General features: G+C 54.5%; 1 protein-coding gene and 1 pseudogene across 6 annotated transcripts; both read left to right on the top strand.

Annotated features, from left to right (window-relative positions):
* ASIC1 (acid sensing ion channel subunit 1) lies at nt 1-24403 on the top strand. Of its 5 annotated transcripts, none has more exons than XM_030816596.1 (13): nt 1-366; nt 1202-1579; nt 2205-2400; nt 19377-19469; nt 19622-19772; nt 20402-20529; nt 20823-20979; nt 21325-21381; nt 22304-22457; nt 22900-22991; nt 23512-23591; nt 23670-23774; nt 23956-24351. In XM_030816596.1, the coding sequence occupies exons 2-13, from the start codon at nt 1218-1220 to the stop codon at nt 24058-24060; spliced, it is 1680 nt and encodes a 559-aa protein (XP_030672456.1). In that variant the 5' UTR covers nt 1-366; nt 1202-1217; the 3' UTR covers nt 24061-24351. The 5 variants fall into 5 exon arrangements, with proteins under 5 accessions (XP_030672456.1, XP_030672455.1, XP_030672458.1 ...); XM_030816595.1 differs by having other exon boundaries at nt 20820-20979; nt 23956-24281; XM_030816598.1 differs by lacking the exon at nt 19377-19469 and having other exon boundaries at nt 23956-24403.
* Nucleotides 24279-26342, top strand: LOC101176353 (annotated as a pseudogene). The gene is made up of 2 exons (XR_001116139.2): nt 24279-24680; nt 24968-26342. The product of XR_001116139.2 is annotated as an uncharacterized LOC101176353 (transcript).
* The last annotated feature ends 1335 nt before the right edge of the window (nt 26343-27677 follow it).

Below are 27677 nucleotides of genomic sequence, written 5' to 3'. Positions count from 1 at the left end.
ACACTCGTAGGCGCGCACGCGCACCCTCTCCCCTCCCCCTTCCCTCCCCCTCCCCTCCCGCCGCCTCCCGGCCGGACGATGGATCCCTGCAGATCCCAGGGCTGAGAGCACCGCGCATCGCGCCGAGCCCGGGCACACCGAGCCGAGGCGAGCGAGCTAGCGAGCCAGCGCGCGCGGGCGGGCGGGCACATCGGAGCCGAGCGGGGCCGGGCGGGCCGCTCCCTGCAGGGCTCTGCGCGGCGTGCCGCGGCGGCCGCGGGCTCCGGCCCCGGGCCATGAGCCCCTCCGCGACTCGGCGCTGAGCCCGCGACCGGTCCAGCGCCCCAGGACCCGCCGCCGGCTGCCGGCTTGCCGAGGCCCCCTCAGGTGGGTTTCCGATACCCCTGCCTTTGGCCGCGAGGCTCCTTGGTACCCCGAAGCCGGGACTCTCCTCCCTCTGGATTTCCCTTGCTGCTGGGGCGGCTCGGTGGCTGGGGAGGGGGGCGGGGGCTGAGCTGGGGATCTGACTGCGACGAGAAGCTGGACTGGGGGGGGGGTGCGTCCGGGGCGGGGACAGCTCGCTGTCATAGGGAACCGCGCCCCCCCTCCATACATCCGCCTCGGGCAGCCCGCCACCCCCCACTCCCAACATACACACAGCCTGCGCTTATATGAGAACTGGAGACACCCGCGGGTGAGGACTCAGGCTGGGCCCCTCCCTAGAGGTAGCCACCTCCCTGGGGGTTTTCTGGCCCCAATTTAGCTCTTAGGACCACAGCCCAGTCCTGGGAATACCCGTGACCAGGACAGGAGCTCCTTACCCCGGGGTCAGCCCATCTGGGTGAGTTTTCATCTCCAGGATGGGGTGGATATTCTTGTCCCAGAGTGACCCCACATCTGGAGGGAACTCCTGCGCCTGCCTATGGGTGCATCAGGACTTCCCCCTCAACCTCGGATGACTATATCTGGGGTCTCCCCGGGCCTGGGAAGCTTCTCTGGGGAGCATTCTCTTGGCCTGACCTGACCCCCTGTGCCTCTGTATTTGGAGGAACCCTGGATGTGTCCCTTGGTCAGCCACCTCTGGGCTTGCAAAGCAGGGAAGTCTTCTGCCCGAGGAGTGGTGACCTCTGGAGATGAGGATTCTGGATGGGCACATGTGGAGGGGCCCCATGTGTACTTTCATCCCAGGACAATGATAGACTGTCCCTCCCTCCTCCCCCAGGATCCCCTCGACAAGGATGGAACTGAAGGCCGAGGAGGAGGAGGTGGGTGGCGTCCAGCCGGTGAGCATCCAGGCCTTCGCCAGCAGCTCCACGCTGCACGGCCTGGCCCACATCTTCTCCTACGAGCGGCTGTCTCTGAAGCGGGCACTGTGGGCCCTGTGCTTCCTGGGCTCGCTGGCCGTGCTGCTGTGTGTGTGCACGGAGCGTGTGCAGTACTACTTCCACTACCACCATGTCACCAAGCTCGACGAGGTGGCTGCCTCTCAGCTTACCTTCCCTGCTGTCACGCTGTGCAACCTCAACGAGTTCCGCTTTAGCCAAGTCTCCAAGAATGACCTGTATCATGCCGGGGAGCTGCTGGCCCTGCTCAACAACAGGTGGGTGGCTCCCACCCTCCCTCGGCCCTGCTCCTGGAGTTGCGTGAGTTCCAGTCAGGATGTCTGCCTCCCTGACCCGCCATAGAGCCCAGCCGACCCTGCCCTTTAACCCACCCCCACCCCCAAACCTGCCACTCACAGCAGAGGAGCTAGGGTGCTACTGAGCACCCAGTCAAGGGCACCCAGCCTCCGACCCCAGCATAGTCCAGAACGGCTCCACCCTACCCGGCCTGAGGTCTGAGACATTGTCACCCTCTCTGGAGTGAGCTTTACCCTCATTCTGGCCACTCTGTCTTGACCTTCTCGTCAGTCGGGGGATGGGGACAGAACATCTTTAAAGGGTAGAGACTATAGTATAAAAGCCACAGCCCCTGCCTTGTCTCTCTGCCCACCTTATCCATGCTTCCTCTCACCCATGTGCTGGGATGCCCTGCCCCTGGGCAGCCACCACAGATCCTTCTGTCATTTCAGACCCATGTGGTAGAGCCTCTGCATGCCCAGCCAGCCTTCCTTGCCTACACCTGGGCCTGATCCCCAGGGCTGGAGGCTGCCCCCATCACCCAAGTTGGGTGTGGGACACTGATGGCTGTACTGACCCGTGTGCCACTCACCCCCGGACCCCCAGGTATGAGATACCAGACACACAGATGGCAGATGAAAAGCAGCTGGAGATACTGCAGGACAAAGCCAACTTCCGCAGCTTCAAACCCAAACCCTTCAATATGCGTGAGTTCTACGACCGAGCCGGGCACGACATTCGAGACATGCTGCTCTCCTGCCACTTCCGGGGGGAGGTCTGCAGCGCCGAAGACTTCAAGGTGGTGAGTCCCCTCACGTGGGGTGTGAGGCAGCCTGGCCCACAGAGGAGGAGGAGGAGACAAGGAGCAGGCTGGGCCTCTCCGGGTGCTTGCTACTCTGGGAGAGGATGTTGTGTGTCCTGGGGTTTGCTTCTAGTAGAAGGGGAGTTTGTTCGGCATAGGGGCATATTTGCACTCACTGCACGAGCACCTGAGCCTCAGCCTTGCAGCCATGATGGCAGGAAAGAGAGCCTACAGTGCCCAACACACACATATATGCACACATGCGCCTGGTCTGGCATAGCCACAAACCTACCAAGCTTACCATCTAGGCCACAGGTGTCAGAGCTGAGCAGAGAGGTGGGTAAGCTACAGCCTTGTTACTTGTAGTGAGGTCCAGGACCATCAACTGGGAGCTTAAAAGGAATGCAGGACTTTGCCACCCCACTTCCCAAACCTACTGAACCAGAATCTCCATCTAATAAGATCCTCACTGGAGTGTACACTAAAGTTTGAGAAGCACCGTGAAGCACAGGTAAGGGAAACCTTCTCTTAAATAGCCAGACAGTAACTCCCTGTGTGCCATCCGCACCCCATACATAGACACATACACTGTTTGGTTAGGTTCCCTGCTTGCCAGCAAGAGCCACAGAGCCAGGGTCTGAGGAAAGGAAGGCCATCGGGACACCCAGTCATGGCTGCCCTGGAGGCTTCAAAATGGAGATGCCCCACAGATGTGGCTGCCTCAGGCCAGCACCTCAGGGAGGGCATAGGGAAACTGATTTTGGCATCTGACGTGCTAGGCGACCCTGGGCAAGTCACACAGATTCCTGAGAGTTAAGACCTGGGCCTGGATGGCAGAGACCAGAGGCTCCGGAGCCATGTAGGGACAATAGCACCAAATGAATGGACAATGCTTGTAACTCTTTCAAATGGTTTCTAGGCTCCCCTCAATCCCCTTGATACATAATCGTGTTACCTCTATTTTACAAATGCACGAACTGAGACACAGGCAGAATGATTTACCCAAGCTCACACAGTTAGTGACAGGTGACAGGTTCAGGATTAGAACTCATGTCTTGTTAAGCTGAAAATGTCCTTTACTCTTTTAATTAATATTGTGGACCCTGGAGTTATTGTGTCTACTTCAAATTCTTGCCAGTCTTTTCCAGGACCCTTTGCTCTCCATGCCTACTCAGCTCTCGGATTCTCTCCCTTCTTCCTGCCCATTTTTTCCCCGCTTGCTTGCTTCCTCCTGCAGTACGGGAACATGAACTGTATGTATTTGTGCAGAAAGGATGGCGCCATGGTCATGCTTAGTGTCTCTTGCTGTGCAAGACTTCCCAATCTCCTTAAGCCTTGCTCTGCAGACCAGTTTCCTGGGCCTTTGTCAATCCTGCTGGACAAAGTTTACATGACTGCACTCTTTGCTGAGCCAAGCTGATGGGGAGCTTAGCCAAGATGCAAGAATCACTTCCTTCCCTCTCTTACTTCTTCATAACAGGAGAGTCCTGGATTCCCCAGAGCTTGAGACCAGAGGGTTCACAGTCTCACAAGTAATGCTCCCAAGAGTAACAGGACTGTAAGTGAAGGTGGAAGCAAAAGCCAGAGCCCCCTTCCTCCAGCACACCCAACACACAAGCAGGAGGGACCCCTGAGAAAGATAGAGAAAACTTATTTGTTTGAGTGGTTTGTAGTGTTGGATGAGGGAGGGAAGTGCTTGGCTCAGTCTGAGGAGGTGCTAAGATATAAATTTGAGCAGTTAGTCTCCATCTGTCCATCATGTCCAGAAAGATTCCAAGTGGTGATGCTAAGATAACGTTTGGTTGATGGTAATGGAGATGCTGAGATGTGATTGGTCCATGCTGTCTGAGGGGACCATTCTAAGTAGTCAGATGGAGATGTGATTGGCTCACAAAGTTCTGGAGCAGTCTGAATTATTCCTCTTACTCAGGGGGAGAGACACACAGGCTAGCACCCTGCAGCCCCAGCTGTGCACCTGCTTGCTTCTGGGTTGTCAGGGAAGACCAGGTTTTTGCTGTTTTGCAGCCCATGTCAAAGACCTGACCCTGAATTTTGCTGGACTCAAACCTCTCACTCCTCCCTCTGCTCTCTTTAGCTGATTTCATTGCCAGCCCCTCTCCATGTCAAGAGCTCTACCCATAGGGATGTTCCCACACAGATGGGCGTCTGGCTGGAGTCCATGTCTGACACCTCCCCGGTGGAGAAGGGCCTGGCAGGCTCTCTCCTCCAGCTCCCCAGTCCTAAGGGCTCCCACACTCCTTGCCTGATACTCCACCCTCTCCCTTCTCTCCTCAGTCTCATGATTAACATCCATGCCATTCTCTGCTAGCCCCAGAGGTGTGTTGGGAGTGTGTATCCAGCCCTGGGCAGATGTAGCACTGACAGAAAACACCTGTCTATAGGGTCGATCTAAGGGAGACCATCTTGGCATCTTCTGCAGCCTTCAGAGCAGAGGTTCTTCACTGAGGAAAGAAGGTAGTCAGGGAAGAGAGGCTTTGTGGTTAGGGCTTTGGTTGCTCTTTCAGTAGCTCAGGAAGAAGCTGCCGGGGCCCATCCAACAGGATTGCTGTGGGATACCACCCCCCACTGTCCAAGACCTTGTTCAATGCGTTTGCAAAGTGTAGTGTGCGGGAGCACGTGTGGACTCTTTTGTAGATTTCTAAGGGCAACCCTCATCTCAACAATAAGAACCCTGTTTCTCAAGGCTGGTTGGGGGAGGCAAAAGAAGACAATTCAGGGAGGCTACTCTGGTCACTCAAAGACCCCAGCTCCCCTGATGAGGATCTGCAGTAACAGGCATTTCTCCAGATGTGCTCCTGGATCTAGCTCAACCCCAGGGAGTAGTTGGTCACAAAGCATTTGGCCAGGGTCCATCCCCCAGGTGTGGCTGAGTCAGCTTGGAAGGGTGGGGGTGAATATGGGGAGCCTGAGCTGAATCTGGGAGAGACTGGTTTGGAAATCCTTCGGGACTGAAGAGGGAGAAGGGCAGGGCAGGGAGTATCCCCACAGCAACCTGGCTGGGAAGGTCTCAACAGATGCCTCCTGAGCAACCACAGTGACCCAACCACAAGGCCCCCTCTTCCCAGCCACCTCCTTTTCTTCCTGGTAGGATGCTTTGTTGCCAAGACGACAGGGTCCATGGCTCCTCTCTCCTGCCCCACCTTGAGGCCAGCCAGGCCAAGGCAGGGCAGGGGTTCCAGGGAGGGGGGCTGGGGTGCAGCTGTCTGCTGGTGTCTGGGTGGGGGCCAGAGAAGTGAGCACAGTCGCAGCTGGTGCCAGCCTCCAGCTGCACCTTATCTGTCCCTGGCAGTGGGAGCAGCTGATGTGGCCAGAATGCTGAGCAGCAGCAAGGGGAGGGGGCTGGCAGATGGTCACCCAGTCTGCCCTATGCCGCCCCCTCCTCCGCTGAGACCTAGACCCTTTGCCTAGGGGAGAGAGAAGCAGGAATTCATTTCTGGGGCCCGGAAGAGAAGGAAGAGGAGGGCATAGAGTGGAAATGCTGGGGTGGGCATGTGGTGTGACTCATAATCTCTCTCAAGAGGGTGAAACTGGGGGACAGGAATCCTTGGGAGGGGTCCACAGGAGTCCTTCTCAGGACCCTGGATTGGAGACCAGAATCTCCCAGGGAAGAGGTGGAGTGAATGGGGATGAGCACAGAAGCCTCCCCTGCAACCCACTGCAAGGTTCTGAAGGGGCCGGGGCATCCCCTGGAGCACCTAGGGAAGTAAGATGCTGCAATGACAGTTGGCTATGGGCGGCTGATCCTGGGACCCAAAGTGGGGAGAGAGAGGTCATCTTAAAGCAGGAGAGCCAGGGATGGCAGCACCCGGCAAGAGCCAGGACTAGCATGGAGTTTATTCATCCCCAGGGCTCACCCCTCATCCCCACACCCCATGCTGCCCCACAGAAGCTCAGACCAGAAGTCCCTTGGGAGGGCCTGACCTCACTACTGGGGTCTGCACCCTCCAGCTAGGCAGGGAGTGGAGGGGCTGCTGAGGGGAAAGGCTGCCCAGACTGCCGTGCAGAGAGGGGAAGGGGAGTCTTGGGCAGCCCCACCCAGAGGCCTGGTGGTCTTCATGGGTGGGAAGGGGGAACATGCACAGATGGCAGAAGGATAGAAGAGGCTGACCTGGAGATAGTAACTTTAGAGGAGGGGTTCATGGGGTTCATGAACTTTGGGGGAAGGGTTCCTGCCCTAGGGGTTCATGGCTACCACCTCCTGCCTTATCCTTCTCATCTGTCCCTCCCTCCCAGGAAGTGCCTAAACTGAACACAGGCAGGTGGAGAGAGGAGACGGGAGCAGAGCCCATTGCAGTTGCAGGAATCCAGTGGGTGGTCCCTGGGTTGGGGTCTCAGATGGCTCCTTTTTCCTGTCTCTCAGACACAGATACACACAAACATCCTTCAGGTAGCCCAATTTCCTCTCTCACCTCTTCCCCTTCTCCCCAGACCCCAGCCATTTCTGACTCCACCCCTCTCTCAGACGGCTGTCAGCTAAGAACTCCTCTAAGCTCATTGATCTCTGGGCTGTCGGCTGAAGTCATAGGGAATTCAGTAACTAAGTGCCTCTGGGGGCCAAGCCTGGAAGTGGAGGGCTGGGGAGGAGCACCCCTAAGTCTTGGGACTTTGTCACTGCCCAGCCGGTGGAGAACTCCTGGGTATGGCCACTGCATGCCCAATATGTCCTGGAGGCAGAGGGGTAGGCCCACAGAGAGGCTTGGAATGTTCTGCTCTGGGTGGAGGTTGCTTCTTAGTGTGTTTCAGTTTTGTGGAAAGTAATTTCAATTCTCTTGGGATAGCAAGGGAGACAGAATATTCAGAATGAGAAGCTGGGATTAGGGGAGCTTTAAGCTCCACTGGATTCATTCCCATAGCAGACAGTGCCACTTCCATGTGCCAGGTCCTGTGCTAGGGCAGTTAAGTGCAGCACGAGAGGTTCAGGGCTGAGAGCCATGGGGGTGGTACTAAAGGGGGCCAGGTGGGGTGGGCTTCAGAACAAAGGGGAACATGCTGGGGATGAGCAGACTCTCAACATCCAGGGGGAGTCCTCCCAATCTCTCCAGCCAAACTCAGCCTCTCGGAAAATGCCAGGTTCATAGAATGTGTTGGTGTCTCCCCAGCTAACTAAATCAACCGGCCAATTCTCTCCGGCAAGGGCCATTCTTCTGCCTTGGCCAGCCCCTGCCCACCCCCACCCCCAAGCTTTCCCTCACTTGTATGTTTGGGGTGGCCAATGCAGAAGCCTCTACCTTCTGACCTATAACGTCCCAGTGAGGACCCTTGGGTGTGCATTCTGGGAGGCAAAGCTGGAAGGAGACAGCAAGAATGAGAAGGGGTGCCTAGCTTGGTGGAGGATAGGACTGGGCAGTAGGGCTCCCGGTCTCTATTTTGGGCAAAGTTCCACCTGGCCCCACTTCTTAGCTTCTAAGCCCAATCTCCTATAAGGGGGTTGTAAAATTATTCTTTACTGAGGGGCAGCCCTTCCTCTGGGACTCTTTGGCCAAACCCACGCTGCCCCATGTGTAATGGATGTGCAGCACCAACCTACCTGGACACAGGAACTGGACATTTTCCTCATAGAATATTTAAAAATGAGCATGAAGCTGCTGTGTATTCACCTTAAAGGGAAGTTCCCTTAAGGAACTGTAAGGACAGACACTGCCACCCCAGGCTCTCCAAGGCCACTCTCCAGGGAGAGGGAGGGCCAGTTGTGATCTTTCTGAGATCCCATGAGTTCTTGGATAGAAAATGCTTTCCCACCCTTCTGCATGCCCTCTGTGTGGCTGACAGTCCTGGGGGCCCAGGAGGTTGGGTTGTGCAGCTTAGTGCCATGTGTCTCTAGTTGGTGTCACACCAGCGTGCCAGGCTGAGAACATCCCTGGGGGTGAGACTGCGGCAGTGGCCTCGGCCATGGACAGCAGCCAGCTCAGACTTCCTCACAACACCCTCATCACATATGCGCCCCGAGCATGCAAGCACACATGTGCACCTCTGTGTGTGTCTGCGGGGGAGTGCGGATGTAGAGTGTGAAGTGGAAGCATGTGGAGGTGTATGGGGGCCCATGCAGCTTGGCGTGTGTGGCTGTGGGAGAAAGCTTTTGTGTAGGCAAACCTCTGGTTGCATGCAGAGCACATACTAGCAAAATTAATCATCTCTTTCAGTTGTGCTTTGCGATTTACAAATTCCCTTTACTTTAGTTCACGTGAGCTTCATAATTCTTGTAGGAAGGAAATTGTTAACATCTTCCTTGGAAAGATGGGAAAACTGAGGCTCAGAGGAGTTGTGTGACTTGCCTGAGGTCACACAGCTGGGCAATGACAGAGTGGGACCCTGACTTCAGATCTTCTAAGTCCGGGTTCTTTGTGTGTGGCTGTAGGAGTGTGTATGGAGGAGGGCGCTCTGTTGAGAAGCAGTGTGGAGAGGCAGGAAGGGCAAGAAAGGGTACAGAGAAGAGACCCTAGGAATCCCGTTCCCAAGTTGAGTAGGCCTAGTTTTTTGATGCTTTTGTCTTTTCATTGCATCATCAGGCCAAGTGCCAATCTTAGGTGAACCCACCACTGGCTTTCCCCAGGGTCACACCAGGGCAGTCAGGACCTCCCTGAGGAAGTCACATACCAGGGCAACTTAGTATCACATTGTGTTCATGCTCAACATCCTTAAATGGGCGTGCAGTGCTGCCTGGCAACCCCCCTGCGTCTTCCTGGTCAACTTGCTCTCCCTGATGACTACTTCGAACTTCTCCACTCTCGTCAGTCACCCTTCCTAGCTCCTCTCTCACCCTCAGCAGGTGACCTTGCCTACCACTTATTTCACTGAGAAAATAGAAGCCTCAGACAACATCTTGTCCTTCTTCTGGGTACCAAGCCCCAGAAGGGAACATTCATCTTATCTAGGATAAAGTGTCAACCCAGAATTTTCGTCTTGTTCCCTTCTGCCTTTTTAAGATCTTTCTCCTGCTAATTCTGTCTCTCCCTGCTCTACAGTTGGTCCCTCTTTCTCAAGTAAAACCCCATTGACAATGAAACATGCCGAAGATGCTCCTGTCTTAAAATACGTAGCTGTAACGACAGCTAACATATATTGAGCACTTGCTATGTGTCGGTCTTTGTGCTAAGATAAAAACTAAAACATATGTGTCCGTCAACTCCACAGCACCTGCCAGCTCCTATAGTATCTCTCCGCTTCCCTTTACAAAGTTCCTAAAAGTGATGTGTTTGTTTCACTGTTTCCATTTCCTCATCTCTAACTCACTTTCTGATCCACTCCGGGCTGTCCTCTTCCCCCATCGTCACCATTCCTCCTAAATGGTTCTAGCTAAGGCCAGTGGTCACCTTCATGTTGCCGAATCCAGCACATTTTTAAAATTATTATTCTTGATCTCTCAATAGCATTCAAAATAGTTGCCCACCACCTCTTCTGGTTTTTTTTTGTTTGTTTGTTTGTTTGTTTATTTGAGATGGAGTTTTGCTCTTGTTGCTCAGGCTGGAGTGCAGTGGCACCATCTCGGCTCACTGCAACCTCTGCCTCCTGGGTTCAAGCAATTCTCCTGCCTCAGCCTCCTGAGTAGCTGGATTACAGATGCGTGCCACCATGCGTGGCTATTTTTTTTTTTTTTTTTTTTTGTATTTTTAGTAGAGACGGGTTTTCTCCATGTTGGTCAGGCTGGTCTCGAGCTCCCGACCTCAGGTGATCCGCCTGCCTCGGCCTCCCAAAGTGCTGGGATTACAGGCGTGAGCCACTGCGCCCGGCCCCCACCACCTCTTTTTTGAACTATTCCCTTTCCTGACAATCATACTCTCTTTGTTTTCCTCCTGTGTCTACCCACTCCTCTGTCTCTTTGCCAGTTCATTTTCTTCTACTTGGCCATTTAGTGTCATCACTACTCAAGGCTCAGTCCCAGGCTTTAATCTTCTTTTAAATCATAAGAGAACAATACACCAGCTTGAAAAATTTTTACACTGGTATGTCTTACAAGGTAGTATTTTGCATATTACATTGTTATAAAACATTTCCAGTACCCCAGAAAGTTCCTTCAGGCTGTTGCCTCGTCAGTGCTACCCCACAAGAGTTAACCACTATTCTATCAGTATAGATGAATTTCACTCGTTCTTGAACTTCTTGGAGCATATGTATCCTCCATACAGTGTATACTCTTCTGTGTCTGTCTGTTTTGTTTTGTTTTGCTTGTGATTATGTCTGTGAGATTTAGCCATGTTGTTGTGTGTGGCGGTGGTTGGTTGTTTTTTGATGCTGTATAGTATCTCATTATATGAATAGGCCACAATTGATCCATTCTACCGTGCTAGACATTTGGGTTGTCACTAGTTTTTGGCTCTTATCTATAAAGCTACTATGAACATTCTTGTTCATGTTTTTTGGTTGACATATGCACTCGTTGCTCCTGGGCATATGACTAGCTATGGAACTATGGTTAAATCATAGGGTATGATTTTGTTTAGCTTTGGTGGATACTGCCAAATCAGACCTTTTTTTCTATCTTTTTTTTAAACTTTATATTCTATTCTTGGGCAGTCTCATCTTCACTCATGACTTCAATTACCATCTACACACTGACAACTGCCAAATTTATGTCTCAGCCCAGCTCTCTCCTCCTAGCATCAGCTCCAGTCGCCAATTTTCCCACTTAACGTCTCTACTTGGATGTCCCTAAGACTCCTCAAAACCTGCATGTGCAAAACCAAAGTCATCATCTTACCTCCCAAACTAGTTCTTTACCTGTGTGCCTGATCTAGTGAGCCACCCCACTGTTCACCCCGTCATGCAAACCAGAAATCATCCCTGACACTCCATCTCCCTCACCTGCCTTGACAGGATCTGCCAATTTTGCATCCTAAACATCTCCACTCTACCCCCTGTTCTGGGCCATCCCTCACTGCATGTCTCCCTGGGCCACGGGAATGGCTCCTCGACAGGCCTTCCAGCAGCCCCTCTATATCCTTCACTCTGCAGCCAGAGTGGTCTTTTCAAATCAAAGCTCTGGTCACTTGAACTCCTTCCATGGGGAGCCTTTCATTTTCCCTCAGCCAGAATCCTCACTGTGGCCTTTAAGGCCCTGAGTGACCCGGGTCCTGCCTGCCTTTACCCACCTCTCCAGCCACACTTGCCCCTTCTCATCCCTCTCCTTCAGGGCCTTTGCACACACTCTGTTCTCTCTCTGGAATATCCTCCCTCCTCCACAGGGGTAAGTTCTAGTGTGCACGCACACACGCACAAATATATACATACACACACACCATTACCTAATTACTCCTCTTTATTTATTTATTTATTTATTTTTATTTTTTTGAGACAGAATCTCGTTCTATTGCCTGGGCTGGAGTGCGGTGGTGCAATCTTAGCTCACTGCAACTTCCACATCCTTGGCTCAAGCAAGTCTCATGCCTCAGCCTCCCAAGTAGCTGAGATTACAGTCGTGTGTCACCATGCCTGGCTAATTTTTGTATTTTTATTAGATAAGGGGTTTCACCATGGTGGCCAGGCTGGTCTTGAACTCCTGGCCTCAAGTGATCCACCCACCTCAGCCTCCCAAAGTGCTGGGATTACAGGCATAAGCCACCGCGCCCAGCCTCCTCTTTATTCTTTAGACTGTAATTCAAACATCATTTCCTCAGAGAAAGCTTCCTTGATTCCCCAGTCTGGGGCAAGTCCCTCTGTCATTCACTCTGATAGAGCCATCTTTTTTTTTCCTAGCACTTATGGTTTGCAATTAGATAGGTGTTTTTTTCATTTTTGAATTGATGTCTGTCTTCCCTGTTCGACAGTAAGCTCCATGAGGGCAGGTCCATGATGTGTTCTCCACTGTGGCAATGAGTAAATGAAAGAATGAAGAAGCAAGGGATTAGGAGACAGATGACCTCATTCCAGCCTCCAGCTCACTTCGTGCTCTCCCTAAGACTTGAATAGGCTGGTGTGGCTCAGTTTTCTCACTTGTCAGATGGGAATGAAGTTACTCAAACCTGCTTATTTCACTGGGTTGTGTAAGGATCCCATGAGATAACAATTGAAAACTATGAAGCATTACACAGACATGAGGGTTGGCTGGAATTAAGAAAGAGATATAGAAAAAGTCAGAAACCACTCAGCACACACTGCTAAAGAGAAGGTCTGGGTGGGGGGCGCTGCATGCTTGGACAGAGGGTTCAGAACTGAGTGCAGCTCTGTGTGTGTGTCTACTTGGGCACCTCTCCAGGGGCCCTCTGTGTATGCCCTTTGACACTTTCCTCATCCCTCAATTACTTGAACAAGATGAAGATGGGAAAGAATGTTTGAAGAATAAGCATTTGTTTGAACAAGCATACAGGCGATGGAGGAGAGAGGACATGCAGTTGGGTGTGTGTATGTGTGTGTTGGGGTGTGTGTGTGTTGAGGTGTGTGTGTTGGGGCGTGTGTGTGTGTGTGTTGCGGTGTGTGTGTCCCCCCACACCAGGGCTGCGTGTCTGTGTGGTAATGTGCAAGTGTGCAGTGTGGTCTTGGTTGCTGTCGGGGAAGAGGTATTCAGTTGCACCCAACTTACTGTCCTTTGGCGCTGTCTGTGTGTGCACACCCTTGTCTTTGCTGGGCCTCCGAAGCTGGAAGCTCCCGCTGCCTTAGCTGCTTCCTTCTGGAAATCAATCTACTTCCCCTTCCAAAACATCTGAAGGAGGGGGACAGTGCCCTCTAGTGGGAACGCATGGGCAGCTGCAGCTTCCTCAGCCCAAGCCTCAGCCCCACTCCACCCAAGTCTTGAAGTCCTCTCTGAAGCACTTCCTGGGGAATGCAAAGCAGGAGGCCCCTGCCCTCTGAGAGCTCAAGATCTGGCAGGCAGGAAAAAGACACACACAGGACAGGACACACGGGTTCATGCAGGAGAAGCCTGAGGACAGCAGCTGAAGGTGGGGGGGTCTCTCCTCATCTCTGCAATGACTTATCTCTGATTGCCCTGGGTGTTCCTGGCCTTCCTTGCTTCCTGTTCCTGCACGTGGTCTCTTGGTCCTGCTCTTTTACTCTCGGTCATTACTCATAGCTGTAGAGCCTTGAGCAGAACTAGACCCTTTAGTCTATTCCCTGGGTGGGCACTAACTGCGCCCTGGGGAGTCAGGGGAGGCTTCTTGGAGGAGGTAACATGTGAGTAGGGTCTTGAAAAATGAGTAGGAATTCTCCAGATGGAGTCCAGGGAAGGCACAGGACTGTGGATGAGCCTCGTGTGTCTGGGGGTGGGTGGTGGTGGCTGGATGCTGGCTTGAGGTGGAGGGTACATTGCTTTCAGATTTTTTTTTTTTTTTTTTGAGACGGAGTCTCACTCTGTCCCCCAGGCTGGAGTGCAGTGGCTCAGTCTCGGCTCACTGCAAGCGCTGCCTCCCGGGTTCACACCATTCTCCTGCCTCAGCCTCCCCAGTAGCTGGGACCACAGGCGCCCGCCACCACGCCCAGCTAATTTTTTTTTTTTTTTTTTTTTTGTATTTTTAGTAGAGACAGGGTTTCACTGTGTTAGCCAGGATGGTCTCGATCTCCTGACCTCTTGATCCACCCGCCTTGACCTCCCAAAGTGCTGGGATTACAGGCATGAGCCACTGCATCCGGCCGCTTTCAGCTTTGTGGGACTACAAGACAGGACTAAATTTTGACATGAGGCAGTGGGAAGTGAGAGAAGGTCTTTATTTTTCTGAGATGGAGCCTTGTTCTGTCGCCCAGGCTGGAGTGCAGTGGTGCGATCCCGGCTCACTGCAACCTCCGCCTCCCGGGTTCAAGCGATTCTTCTGCCTCAGCCTCCTGAGCAGCTGGAACTACAGGCACGTGCCACCATGCCTGGCTAGAGAAGGTCTTTAAGCAGAAGAATGGTCAGAACCACACAACTTGAACTAAAAGTGGGGAGAAACTGCAGGGAGGCAGAGAGACCAGTTGAGAGGCTGTTGTTTAGGCAAAAGAGGAGGGCAGTGGCAGAAAGAGGAGGACAGTGGCTGTTGTTTAGGCCAGTCTGAGGGCAGTGGCAGAAGGATGGAGAGGGGCGAGAGCTCAAGACTCTGCTTCTGGGGCCTCTTTGTCCCTGGCAGCAAAGCTGAGGCCAAAGGTTCCACATCACTCAGTTCTGCTAGAACCTGGCACCCTGCCTCGCATCCCCAACACACTCTAGGGTCTCTGCAAATGGAGAAGGGAAGATGGTGGGAGCAGGGAGGGAGAAGAGAGGAGGAGGAAGGGGAATATGGCCTGGGGCTAGGGGATGCTTAAGGAATGGGGAGGCCCAAGCACACCCACCTGGCCCCAGCCTAGCCCCACTGCTCCCCCTCTGGCCCGGCAGAGAAAGTGAAAGCGTTAATCTGCTATACTTCCCTCCCCCCCTTCCCCTCCTCCCCTCGGGTCACCTTCTTGGCCCTGGAGACTTGGCTGGTGGCTCAAGTTCCTCAACCAGTGGCCCTGAGTAATCAGAGCACACAGAGGGGCCAGGGGCCTGGGAGCAGGGAATGGTAAATTAGCGGTAGGGGAGCCTCAGAGACTGAGGCCGGGAGTCTGCAAGGCTGAGGGTTTTGGTGGGAACCCCAAGTTGGTTCCCAATACTCTCCACCTGACCCAGGTCCCCCTGCGCCACCCCCAGCACTGATCTCAATTTCTTCCACCCACCAGAGAATTCCTCGAACAATCTAAACTGTTGGGGGGGGCGGGGGCCAAGCCAAAAGGGGTAGTGATGATCTGCCAGGAAGCTTTCCCGCTGCAGGAGACGGGGTCCCTCCCCCTAGTGCTGGGAACTGGTCAGAAATGAGTCTGTGGTCAGTGAGAGACTGCTGCTAATGGAACCTGGGCTGGCCCACAAGCCACAGGAGGGGTAGGAGAGAGGAAAGGAACCAAAATACATCTCAGCATAGCGGGGGTAGGACGAGGGCTGGTAATGCTGTCCTGAAGTAGAGCTGGGGGCAGGGAGGGAGGGGAAGAGAAACAGGGTCAGGGACTGGAATTGGAGGTCTGAGAGAGTAGCTGGTCGTGGGGCACAGGGGGGCTCAGGTATCTCAGAGGAATAACTGGACGAGGGGAGAATAAGGGAGAGGACCCAGAATTGGGATGGGGACACTGAGGGACATGCTGAGGAAGAGATTGGAGGACAACAGAGAGCATGAGTGTGTGTTGTGTGTGTCCTGGGGGGGGTGGGGACTGTGGTCGCTACGATCACCATGGCAGTGGGCGCAAAGGATGGTGCCGGGTCCCTTCTCCCTGGGAGGGGTGGGTTCCAGGAGTCCCAGCCCTAGGCTTTTCCAGGGTTTCCACTCTGTCTTAAACCCTCTCTGTGCTGCTGGAGCTGGTGACAGGGAAGGGGCTCCAGCCCCCTGCTCTCCATCAGCCTCCCTTTCCCACTGCCATCAATTATTCATCAGCCCAGACACCCGCCCTCCCTGGCAGGGCAGGCTGGTCCTCCTCCCATGCCCCGCCCCAGCCACACTGCCACAGAGGCCCTGGTGAGGAAGGACGGCCAGCCGGGCTGAGATACCTGGCTGACGGGCTGGGTGGCTGGCTCTGCCGGACTCTGCCTGGGGTCACATCGCCTTCCCCTCTGGCACCTTCCCCCTTCCTCCTGCAAATCCCTGGCACAAGGAAGCCCCTGGAGAAAATGCCCATCCAGATCTTCTGCTCCGTGTCATTCTCCTCTGGAGAGGAGGCCCCAGGACGCTTGGGAGATATTTGGGGTCCCCACCACCATCAGCAGCAGCAGGACCTCTCAGAATCGGAAGAGGAGGAAGAAGAGAAGGAAAAGGAGGCAGTGAGGAAGGAGGCCAGCGAGGGGCATTCACCCATGGACTTGGTGGCCTTTGCCAACAGCTGCACCCTCCACGGCACCAACCACATTTTTGTGGAGGGGGGTCCAGGGCCAAGGCAGGTGCTGTGGGCGGTGGCCTTTGTCCTGGCACTGGGTGCCTTCCTGTGCCAGGTAGGGGACCGCGTTGCTTATTACCTCAGCTACCCACACGTGACCCTTCTAAACGAAGTGGCCACCACGGAGTTGGCCTTCCCGGCAGTCACCCTCTGCAACACTAATGCTGTGCGGCTTTCCCAGCTCAGCTACCCTGACTTGCTTTATCTGGCCCCCATGCTGGGACTGGATGAAAGTGATGATCCCGGGGTGCCCCTCGCTCCACCAGGCCCTGAGGCCTTTTCTGGGGAGCCCTTTAACCTGCACCGCTTCTACAATCGCTCCTGCCACCGGCTGGAGGACATGCTGCTCTATTGCTCCTACCAAGGGGGACCCTGCGGCCCTCACAACTTCTCAGTGGTGAGTGGGGTCCCATGCCTGCCACAGTACCCCAAGAGTGTCTGCCATGGCTGTCCCTGACTGCCACCTCCTGGGGTTGGGGCTGGGGCTGGGGCTGGGGCTGATGACTGTGCTGCCCCCTACCTCACCTGGCTGACCCAGGCCAGAGCTCACCCAGGAGTCCAGGGCCTGGAACTGGGCAGATATTCCCAGATCCACACCAGTACTGCTTTTCCTGTTAGAATCTTGAAACACGCCTATCTTAGTTGGTATTTTGCTGCTGCCTCCCCACATGTCCTCCAGCCTCACCTGCCCTTCCCAAGACCTCCTCATGGTCCAGCAGGGCCCGGGACCTTTCTCTGTCTGTGAGGTCAGCCTTTGATCTGTTGGTGGACACCAGTGCCTGGACAGTTGTTCACTATTTTGACTAGCACCCGTGGACTGAAGCTGGGGTGGGTGCTGCCTGGTCTCTGGTGGTACAAGAGAAGGGAGTGAAAGGGAGACAGTAGAGGGGTGGGGATATCCCCCAACCCCATCCCACCATGCCCCTTGTCAGCAGCTCCCGCAACAGGGACTTCAGTGCATCTTCACTTGGTCTTCCTGTGCCCTCCTATGGACACCCCACCCCCACCAGCTGTGTGTGTGTGTGTGTGTGTGTGTGTGTGTGTCTGAGGGTAAATAACAGGTCTCTAAATTACATCCCTCTCCCCAGCTTTAAGTGGCCAGGGACCCTCTTCCTAGGGGAAGCTCTTGCTGGGAACTGTCCTCCAGACCCACCCGGGGTCTATGGCTTTCCCTGCTGGTGGACCACCTGGCACCCCACTGTCTCTCCTAAGTTCATCTTCCAGGTCTGTCTGGCCTGACTGCTCTCCTGCCCCACCAGCTCCCAGATTCGAGGCCTTCCCTGCCCCACCACCCATCCCTCAGTCCTCCACCCCCTCCCTAGTGTAGGGGCAGGGGGTGTCATCATACCCGTGCATCATGGGATGACTGCAGGCATACAGGGGCCTGGGGGTTTGGGCCACTGGGCCTCAGAGAGGTCAGGAGCCATAGGAATGTGTCTACCTCTGGGTCTGAGAGTAGAGCAGACACTTCTCACCCAGGCCCACCAGGTGGCAGCAGCAATCCACTGTACAGCAGCCCAGTCCTCTGAACCGGCGCAAGGCAGGGCTGCTAGCCAGCCTCAGACACCTCTAATCCCATACAGCTCCGGATGGAGTGTAGGCATGGGCATATGTCCAGCCTGGAGCCTGTGGCTGGGTGCCGCAAGATCTGGTCATGGGGCTGGGGACTAGGAGCCCTTGGAGTTCTCTCTTTGCCTCATCTCTGGACCTCACCCACAAAGTGGGAGAGCAGTATATCTCCTTTTCTGAAGGGCAATGGAGGAGGCTGTTCTAGGAAGGGGGAAGGGGGCAAAGACCCTATTCCCTAGTAACCTACTGCCATTGCTGCTCCAGTCTAGCCTGAAACTCTTTCGTCTCTCCCCTGCTCTGGGCTGTATTGACTCACCTTATGACCTGTTTTGTGGACTTTGTCACCATCCAGCAGTAGTAGAAGCACAGCCACCCCAACCTGGGGACATTCAAGGAGTCTGTGGGGAAAAGGCCAAGAATAACTGGTTTACTTTTCTCTTTGCAGCTTTTTGATCAGCACTGTGACCAGGGTTACACTGGGACATGGAGTGGGGAGAAGCCTGGGGAGACAGCCCCCGGGGCTGAGACATCTTCTGAGGCCCCCCCTAGTTTTGCAAAAGCGTTAACGCACACACCATGGCCTGGGGGCTCAGTCCCAGGTGCTGGGAGAAGAGGTGCTGGTGCTTGGCTGAGCGTTGCCTTGGCATGGCAACTGGGTCTACTTTCAGGTTCTGCTGATAATGGAATAATGATGGACCCAAGGGGCTAGGGGCCGAATGAAACCAAAAAACTGAGTTTGGCTGGGCACGGTGGCTCACGCCCGTAATCCCAACACTTTGGGAGGCCAAGGCGGGCAGATCACCTGAGGTCAGGAGTTTGAGACCAGCCTGGCCAACAGAGTGAAACCCCGTCTCTACTAAAAATACAAGAATTAGCCGGGTGTGGTGCACTTGTAATCCCAGCTACTCGGGAGGCTGAGGCAGGAGAATCGCTTGAACCCAGGAGGGGGAAGTTGCAGTGAGCAGAGATCGCACCACTGCACTCCAGCCTGGGCAACAGAGCAAGCCTCCATCTCAAAAAAAACAAACAGAAAAAAAAAAAACGAAACTGCGTTTGGGTCTTGGGGAAAGCAGAATTTCAGATTCCCAGAGTGAAATCTAGGAGAAGAGAAGATGTGTCTTGGAGGGCCTCGGGAGCTTGGGCCTGAGGAAAGTGTCCCAAGGAGGGGCCAGGGATCTGGCCGTGTTAGGATCCTGGTGATGAAAATGTATATGTCAGGGTCCTGGCAGGAAAAAGACAGCTACTTGATGATTTAATTGAAGACTTGAACAAAGGGACTGCTGACAGAGCTGGGGGCAGGGTTAAGGAAACCAATAAGGGGGACTGAGGCAGCGAGCAGTACTAGGAAATCGTTATCACTTCCAGGCTGAAGAAGCACAAAAGAAGACAGTGCTGTGTAGGGAGCCCTGGCAGGATTTGTAATCACGGAGGGCCTAAGCCACGCGACTAGAGCTACAGAGGGGCGAGGGCTGGGCAAGGATTCATACCCCAGTCTTTCCTCCTGCCTTCTGAGCCATTACCGATACCTCCCAACCGTCAACCCCAACTAGAAGCCCATGCAGGTGGCAAAGGAGCTCAGGCGATGCACTCTACCAGGAACAGTTTTCCAGGGCACACAGAGGGCAAGAAAGGGCGAGAAACAGGTGGGAGAGGGGAGCAAATGGAGAACGGGCTATATGGGAGGAACCATTCCCAAAGGGTGTTGAGATTCCAACAGCTGGGGTGGCTAGGAACAGCCCTTGGTGAGTAGAGGGTGCTGGCAGGACTCTTAGGCTCTCCACTCTGCCCTCGCCAGGTCTTCACACGCTATGGAAAGTGCTACACGTTCAACTCGGGCCGAGATGGGCGGCCGCGGCTGAAGACCATGAAGGGTGGGACGGGCAATGGGCTGGAAATCATGCTGGACATCCAGCAGGACGAGTACCTGCCTGTGTGGGGGGAGACTGGTACGTCACCCGCTTCAGGGGCCCCTCCGCATGGCTCTAGGCCCCAGCCTCTGCCAGGGGATTCCTGGGCTTCACTGTGAGACGTGGGCAGGGCCCGGGCTTTCCCCTCTCCCTCCAGCATCTCACCATCTCCATCACTGACTCTACCTGACTTCCACACTCACATCTCTCTGGCTCCCACTTCCTGGCTCAGTTACTCTCCAAGGTAACCAGCCATCCTTTTCCATCAGCGCCGCCGCCACTCTATAAATAACTCCCTCTCTTCTCAGGCTGCCTGCCTGTCTGGTCTCGGGGGGCCTTGGGGCAGAGAGAGACGGGGGAAAGGGAGAAAGGGAGGGGGAGAAATGGAGAGCATCTGAAACAGTGACACTCTGGGAGAAAGTATTTGAAACACCAAGATGCAGAGCAGAAGCCAGGTAAGAAAAGAAGTGTGTAGGATGCAGGGGTCATCAGAGCAGCTCAGAGCTGGTAAACCCAGAAGGAGGCTAGAGGGTGGGCTAGGACCCTATCCCCCACCCCAGCCCCAGTGTACCCTATGCTTATTTCCAGGACAGGTAGGATGCCCCCAGGTCTGAGGGGTGTTAGGGAGTCAGGAGCCCTCCCAACCCACACACTCCTCATTCCCCTAGATGAGACGTCCTTCGAAGCAGGCATCAAAGTGCAGATCCATAGTCAGGATGAACCTCCTTTCATCGACCAGCTGGGCTTTGGCGTGGCCCCAGGCTTCCAGACCTTTGTGGCCTGCCAGGAGCAGCGGGTGAGAGGGCCATGGGAGGCTGGTCCTGGGGTGGGATATTGAGGGGTCCAGATGGAGTGGTGGGCAATCAGTAATGGGAAGGACAGGTGAGCAGGGACCTGCGTGGTCATCTGGCTAGTCGGAAGCATGAGTGATCGAATGAACAAGAATGCTCTGTAAACTCTGAGACCTTCGGAGGCTGCCGAGGGAGAGGGGGGCAGAACTCCAGAGATCTACATCTTGTCAGAGGAGTCCATCAAGCTGATTTGGGGAGAAGTCCCTGCACCCCCCCAGCTCCCCGGCTCTCCCAGCAGCTCATCTACCTGCCCCCGCCCTGGGGCACCTGCAAAGCTGTCACCATGGACTCGGATTTGGATTTCTTCGACTCCTACAGCATTACTGCCTGCCGCATCGACTGTGAGACGCGCTACCTGGTGGAGAACTGCAACTGCCGCATGGTGCACATGCCAGGTCAGGCCTGGGGCTCCAAGCATACTCCTGGGGTCCCTGGGCCTTTGCTGCCCTTCACTAGCTCCCCATCCATATCAATCTCCCAACCCCAGTTCCAGCCCACTCCATCCCACACCCACCTGGCTCATGTCTCTCTGACCTCAGTTCCTGCCTGCACCCCCAGGGATGGGTGGGAAGGGTCTAGAAGGTATGGACCGGGAGTGGGTCACTTCTGGGGCAGCATGGGGGCCCGCCAGTCCTCCCCTCCCGTCCTCTCCCAGCTTACACCTTCTAGGCTTTCGGTACTACCACCATCACCAGACCCCTTGAATCCCCATCCTGCATCATTGTCTTTTCTCTCTGTAGGGGATGCCCCATACTGTACTCCAGAGCAGTACAAGGAGTGTGCAGATCCTGCTCTGGGTGAGCGCCCCTGGCCTGGGGCAGTCTGGGGGAGGGAAAAGGTGCTGCCAGCCACGTGCGCAGGAGTTTCAGGGCACACTCCCAGAAGCCTCACATAACTCCTGGACTGGGCTGCACCCTCTCTTGTGTCTGACATTAAAGCTGAGAATGGTCAGTCATGGTGGCTTACACCTGTAATCCCAGCACTTTGGGAGGCTGAGGTGGGCAAATTGCTTGAGCCCAGGAGTTCGAGACCAGCCTGGTTTCATGGTGAAACCCTGACTCTATGAAAAATTAAAAAAAAAAAATATGTCGGCATGGTGGCATGTGCCTCTAGTCCCAGCTACTCTGGAGGCTGAGGTGGGAGAATTCCTTGAACCTGGGAGGTGAGGTTGCAGTGAGCCGAGATTGCACCACTGCACTCCAGCCTGGGTGACAGAGCAAGACCCTGTCTGAAAATAATAATAATAATCAATAAAGTTGAGAATAGCATCTTCAGAGGCCCCTATGAAAAATGAACAGAGGTCACCTGGGAATGGCCTTCATCTTCTTTCATCAGCCCCTCAGCTGCTTGACCTTGGAGGGTCCTGAGGAAGTGAGATATAAGAGTAACAAATATCCATGGGGAGGCTTGGTGAGAATTAGCACACGGTGGACACAGCTGTGAGGGGGCAGCTGGGGTTCTCCTCACTCGCCTAGTTCTCTCCATCTACGTCGTTGGTTCAGTGGCCTGCAGGGTTCAGCAGGTAAAGTCCTCAAACATGCCTCAGGCTGGATGGTGAGGTAGGATGTTGGCAGAGTTTAGCATCTAGGCAGGGTGAAGGGCAGGTCACGGAAAGAGAAAGGGGCCCAGAGTTTCTCTGGGCAGAGCTAGGATGTGCATGTAGGAAGGTGATGGCAGAAGGGCACCACTCAACTGGGACCTCTCACTGGCTGAGTGCAGACTTCCTGGTGGAGAAGGACCAGGAGTACTGCGTGTGTGAAATGCCTTGCAACCTGACCCGCTATGGCAAGGAGCTGTCCATGGTCAAGATCCCCAGCAAAGCCTCAGCCAAGTACCTGGCCAAGAAGTTCAACAAATCTGAGCAATACATAGGGTAAGGGCTCTGGCTGGGTAGAGCAAGGCCCTTGGGTTGGGACTGTGGAATGGATGAGTGGGGTTTGATGGGGGCGGGGCCTGGCAGGCAGGGGGAGGTTGAGATAACACAGGGAAGGTCCAAAAGGCAAGCAAAGAGTCTAGGGTGGGTAGGCAGGGAAGATCAAGCCAGAATAAGCAGGGAAGCACCCCTTTCTCCTCCCTCTTCATCCTCATTGTTGTAACCGGAGTCACCTTATACTTGATGCATACTGCATATGGTACAGAACATTTTTTCATACATGCCATCTCATTTAATCCTCAAAGGCAGATATCTCCATCAGCATCTCATTTTATGGATATGGAAACTGAGATTCAGAGAGGCTGCCTTGCCAAGGTGACCTGGTTAGTGAGAGATAGAGATATGACTTGAACCTAGGTCTCCTCCCCCAATCCCTGTGCAGGGAGAACATCCTGGTGCTGGACATTTTCTTTGAAGTCCTCAACTATGAGACCATTGAACAGAAGAAGGCCTATGAGATTGCAGGGCTCCTGGGTGAGCTGCTGATGACGCCTGTCCCCTTCCCATGCCATGGGCATGGCGTGGCTCCTTATCATCCAAAAGCAGGGTGCTCACTTCTGTCCCATGAGGGTCCTCCACCCCAGAGGCCCTTCCCCAAACCCTGTTGTCTTGGTAAGTGGTGAGGGAAGGGAACTGAGCCTTCTCTTAGGGCAAAGTGGAAAAGAGAAAAGACAGGCCTGTGGGCATGAGGGAGGGGTAGGCATGGAAGTGGAGACTATTTCATGCGCCCCTAAACTAAGAGGGTTGTGGTATTTTGTAAACGATTATTTTTCCTGAAAAACACCTGCTCGTTTTAGAGAGGTAGAAAAACGCAGAAAAGCATAGAGAAGAAAACAAAAATTGCACCCGAATCTGGCTTTGCGATCCTTCTGTGCAAAGGCTGCCAATCCCTTTGAGAATACACCTTGCCCGCCCCAGTCCCAGTAAACCCTGCTGCCCCTACGATGTCCTGACCCCACTGACCCCTCCCCCCCCCCGGCCCCTGCCCCCGCAGGTGACATCGGGGGCCAGATGGGGCTGTTCATCGGGGCCAGCATCCTCACGGTGCTGGAGCTCTTTGACTACGCCTACGAGGTATGCGGGGGCGAGGCCCGGCGCGGGGCCACGTGGGGGCGGGGTCCAGCCCGCCCACCTGCCCCGTCCCCGTCCTAGGTCATTAAGCACAAGCTGTGCCGACGAGGAAAATGCCAGAAGGAGGCCAAAAGGAGCAGTGCGGACAAGGGCGTGGCCCTCAGCCTGGACGACGTCAAAAGACACGTGAGGGAGCGAGCGAGGGCGTCCTGCAGCCCGCCTGTGCCTCCACCGCCCCAGGCACCCCTGTCCACCCCCGCCCACCCGCCTCTGCCACCACCTTCTCTCCTTTGCCTCCCGAACGCCCCAGCACTGCCTGAAGCCCTTCCGAGGGATAACCCGCCCCTGTCCTGTGCCCTTCCCCCAGAACCCGTGCGAGAGCCTCCGGGGCCACCCTGCCGGGATGACATACGCTGCCAACATCCTACCTCACCATCCGGCCCGAGGCACGTTCGAGGACTTTACCTGCTGAGCCCCGCAGGCTGCTGAACCAAAGGCCTAGATGGGGAGGACTAGGAGAGCGAGGGGGCCCCCAGCTGCCTCCTCACATCTGCCCTGGGGACTCCCCACGCTCCGGGGCAGATCTTTCCTCTTGTCTGTGGTAAGGAAGGAGTCTTAACCATAGAGTCCTCTCCCTGCCTCTATCCCATTCTTTTTACGTTTAACAAAACTAATCTAAAAAAGAACTAAAAAGGGAGAACGGGGCAAGGGGCCGCAGGCTGCCCCTGTCTCCTCCATGCTGCCTCCCCTAGCTCCCAGCCTGAATTCTGTCTATCTAGCTGTCTGCCATCTGAGTGTCCATCTACATTCTGCTGCCACCAGTCACCAAAGGCCCTTCCCAGTGAGGGGTGGAAGGGATCTCTGGGGTCTGGAATTTGGCCCCAAGCCAGAGAATGTACCTTAAGGGGGAGGGCTAGTGTGGGGGGAGGGAGGCTTCCCCAGCCTTAAGAGACCCTCTCAGCCCAGTGACTGTCCCCAAACCCAAGTCTCCTGGCAGGAACTAAAACCTCAGCCCCACTCTCTCACACCATGTGGAATCTCGTGGGGGTCGGGGATCCCCTTAAGAAGTGGTAATGGGGACGGCCGGGCGCGGTGGCTCACGCTTGTAATCCCAGCACTTTGGGAGGCCGAGGCGGGCGGATCACGAGGTCAGGAGATCGAGACCACAGTGAAACCCCGTCTCTACTAAAAAAATACAAAAAATTAGCCGGGCGTGGTGGCGGGCGCCTGTAGTCCCAGCTACTTGGAGAGGCTGAGGCAGGAGAATGGCGTGAACCCGGGAGGCGGAGCTTGCAGCGAGCCGAGATGGCGCCACTGCACTCCAGCCTGGGCGACAGAGCAAGACTCCGTCTCAAAAAACAAAAACAAAAACAAAGAAGTGGTAATGGGGACAAGATGCGGCCCTGGTGCTGTAGGCTACATCCTGATACCTATAAGTTCACCCCCACCCCACAGCTGCTGGAGAGAAATCCCAAGAGGCAGCCCTTCCTCACCATCCCATAAAAGACCTGGCTGGTTAGCGTCCAGCTCAGGGAGAAGGGTGCTGGTGCCTAACCTCACCGGTCCCTCTCCCGGAGGCCCTTGTAGAGGGCCATGTCCATAAATTTTCTTATGGAACTCTTCCACATCCTCTTCCCCAACTTCATTTGCTTCTCTCAACAACCTCATCTGCATTTTCTATTTCTATATGATACAGACTCTATATTGCTATATCTCTGTATATACTTTCCCCAGCCCTGTCTGTCTCCACCCCATCCCCTCTTGTCTCTGAGAACCATTCTCCCACCCCAAGTTCCACCTTCTATGTTTCTGCCCCCTCCCTGGTCTCTGAATGCCTTCGCCTGTATAAAGAGTTGAACTATCTCCCCTGGTGTCTGTACTGTGTACACACATCCCTCTGAGAAGCACAAGGAGACGACACGCGCATTGTAACCTTTGCACTGTCTCAGTGGCGACAAAGGAAGCTGTGAATCACAAGCTCTGCCTCTTTCTGGCCTCACCCTCTCCCCCAACCTGGGCACCCTTGGCCCTCCCTGCAGCCTTAACATTCTCTTCCCCTGCTCCTCCTATCCCATTGCCCTTTGCCCAGCTGACAGTGGCATCCCCAGGGAAGGGGTTGCTTTAGAGATAGCCCCCACCCAGGGGATGGAGGTCTACCCTGGACACTAAGCCAAGTGTGTCAGAGACAGAAGGGAGCTGGGGATTGGCGACCCCTGAAGTTGGGGCAGTGGGATGCTGACAGGCAGAAGCTGAGGTCCTCAGTCAGTGGCCTTTCCTCCTTCTGGGTGCCCAGCCCCCTTTCCTCACCTGATACCCAAGCCTACCACTTTTATTTTCTGGTGAGGTGGGTTTGGGAGGAAAGAGAGGCCTACAGGAGGAGTTGAAAGCTCTGCTGTTGTCCCACCCTATCTTAATGAGAGAGAAGTGAGGTGGAGGGCCTGCCCCCTCCCTCCACCAGACACTCCTTCCAGGCCTGAGCCCCAACCCCTCTCCGGGCCTTCCTTCCCTAGCTGTGTCTTGGTCTTCAATCCCAGAACAGGACCTGTGAGCAGGTCACCTGTGCATTGACCTGGAGCTGGAGAGTAAGGCTGTCGGATCTTTGGAATCTCTTGGTTCCCAGGAGTTTCCCCAGAGATCATACCTCCCCAGAGGGAAGCAGGAATGAGGCCAAAAAGTGTGCATTGGATAGGGGAACAGCAGGCAGGGCTCTGGGTGACGCATGCCTCTGGTCTAATAAACTGGGTTTCAACCATCTCCTCTTCAGTGTTGTTCTCTTATTTGAAAAAGTATTTAGATATTCTAAGTGCCTTTATAAAGCTGAGCTTGGTTTGGGGCCAATTAGGGGATGAGTAAGGAGAAGGTTTGAGTGGGGAGACTGTGGTCCTCCTGGGATGGGACAGGCTGACCATCATATCAGGAATAGTTTGAACCACTGGGCAGGGAAAGAGGGAGGAGTCAAAGGCAACAAAGGTCCAAAACAGAATCCCCAATACAAAGGATGCTTTAGAGAGAGAGCAGAGTCAAAATTCAAGATAAACTGGAACTTTTTATAAAATCTGGAAGCAGGCTGGCGCGGTGGCTCACGCCCGTAATCCCAACACTTTGGGAGGCTGAGACAGGTGGATCACTTGAGGCTAGGAGTTTGAGACCAGCCTATGCAACGTAGTGAAACCCCCATTCCTTTTTTTTTTTTTTTTTTTTGAGATGAAGTCTCGCTCTGTCGCCCAGGCTGGAGTGCAGTGGCGCAATCTCGGCTCACTGCAAGCTCCGCCTCCCGGGTTCACGCCATTCTTCTGCCTCAGCCTCCCGAGTAGCTGGGACTACAGGCGCCCACCAGCACGCCGGGCTAATTTTTTTGTATTTTTAGTAGAGACGGGGTTTCACCATGTTAGCCAGGATGGTCTCGATCTCCTGACCTCATGATCCACCCGCCTCGGCCTCCAAAAGTGCTGGGATTACAGGCATGAGCCACTGCGCCGAGCCCCCCATCCCTATTTTTTAATATTAAAAAAAAAAATCTGAGGCCAGGCACAATGGCTCACTGTAATCCCAGCATTTTGGGAGGCTGAGGAGCGCAGATTACTTGAGCTCAGGAGTTCGAGACCAACCTGGGCAACATGGCGAAACCCCGTCCCTACCAAAAATACAAAACAGCCTGGCATGGTGGTGCATGCCTGTGGTCCCAGCTACTCGGGAGGCTTAGGTGGGAGGATCACTTGAGCCTGGGAGGCGGAGGTTGCAGTGAGCTGAGATGGTGCCGCTGCACTCCAGCTTGGGCGAGAGAGAGAGAGACCTCATCTCAAAAAAAATAAAAAATAAAAAATAAATCCGGAAGCAGGTTAGGTCAGAGACGAAGTTAGGATGAAGTTCCCACGTGAGGTACTTATTGAGGCACTTTATCTGTGAATGAGTCCCGGGCCATGAGCAAGGATATCTGGAATCTTGGCTTCGGCTTTATGGCTAACTTGCTGGTTGGCCTTTGCCAAGTCATTCACCTGTGGGTTCAGATTTCCCATTTGTAAAATGGAATAAACTGTGTTTCCCTCCTCAGCCCCTGATAGTTATAGCAGTAAGAAAATGAAACGAAAA

This window comes from Nomascus leucogenys, chromosome 8 (genome assembly GCF_006542625.1).
Source record: "Nomascus leucogenys isolate Asia chromosome 8, Asia_NLE_v1, whole genome shotgun sequence".
NCBI lineage: Eukaryota > Metazoa > Chordata > Mammalia > Primates > Hylobatidae > Nomascus > Nomascus leucogenys.
This window is presented reverse-complemented; position numbering and strand designations above follow the sequence as displayed.

Coding starts and splice junctions, on each gene's coding strand:
- ASIC1 (XM_030816599.1), top strand. CDS start 15,995: ATGCCCATCCAGATCTTCTGCTCCGTGTCATTCTCCTCTGGAGAGGAG. Junction 19,773..20,401: donor GCCTGTGTGGGGGGAGACTG/GTACGTCACCCG, acceptor TCATTCCCCTAG/ATGAGACGTCCTTCGAAGCA. Junction 23,592..23,669: donor TCTTTGACTACGCCTACGAG/GTATGCGGGGGC, acceptor TCCCCGTCCTAG/GTCATTAAGCACAAGCTGTG.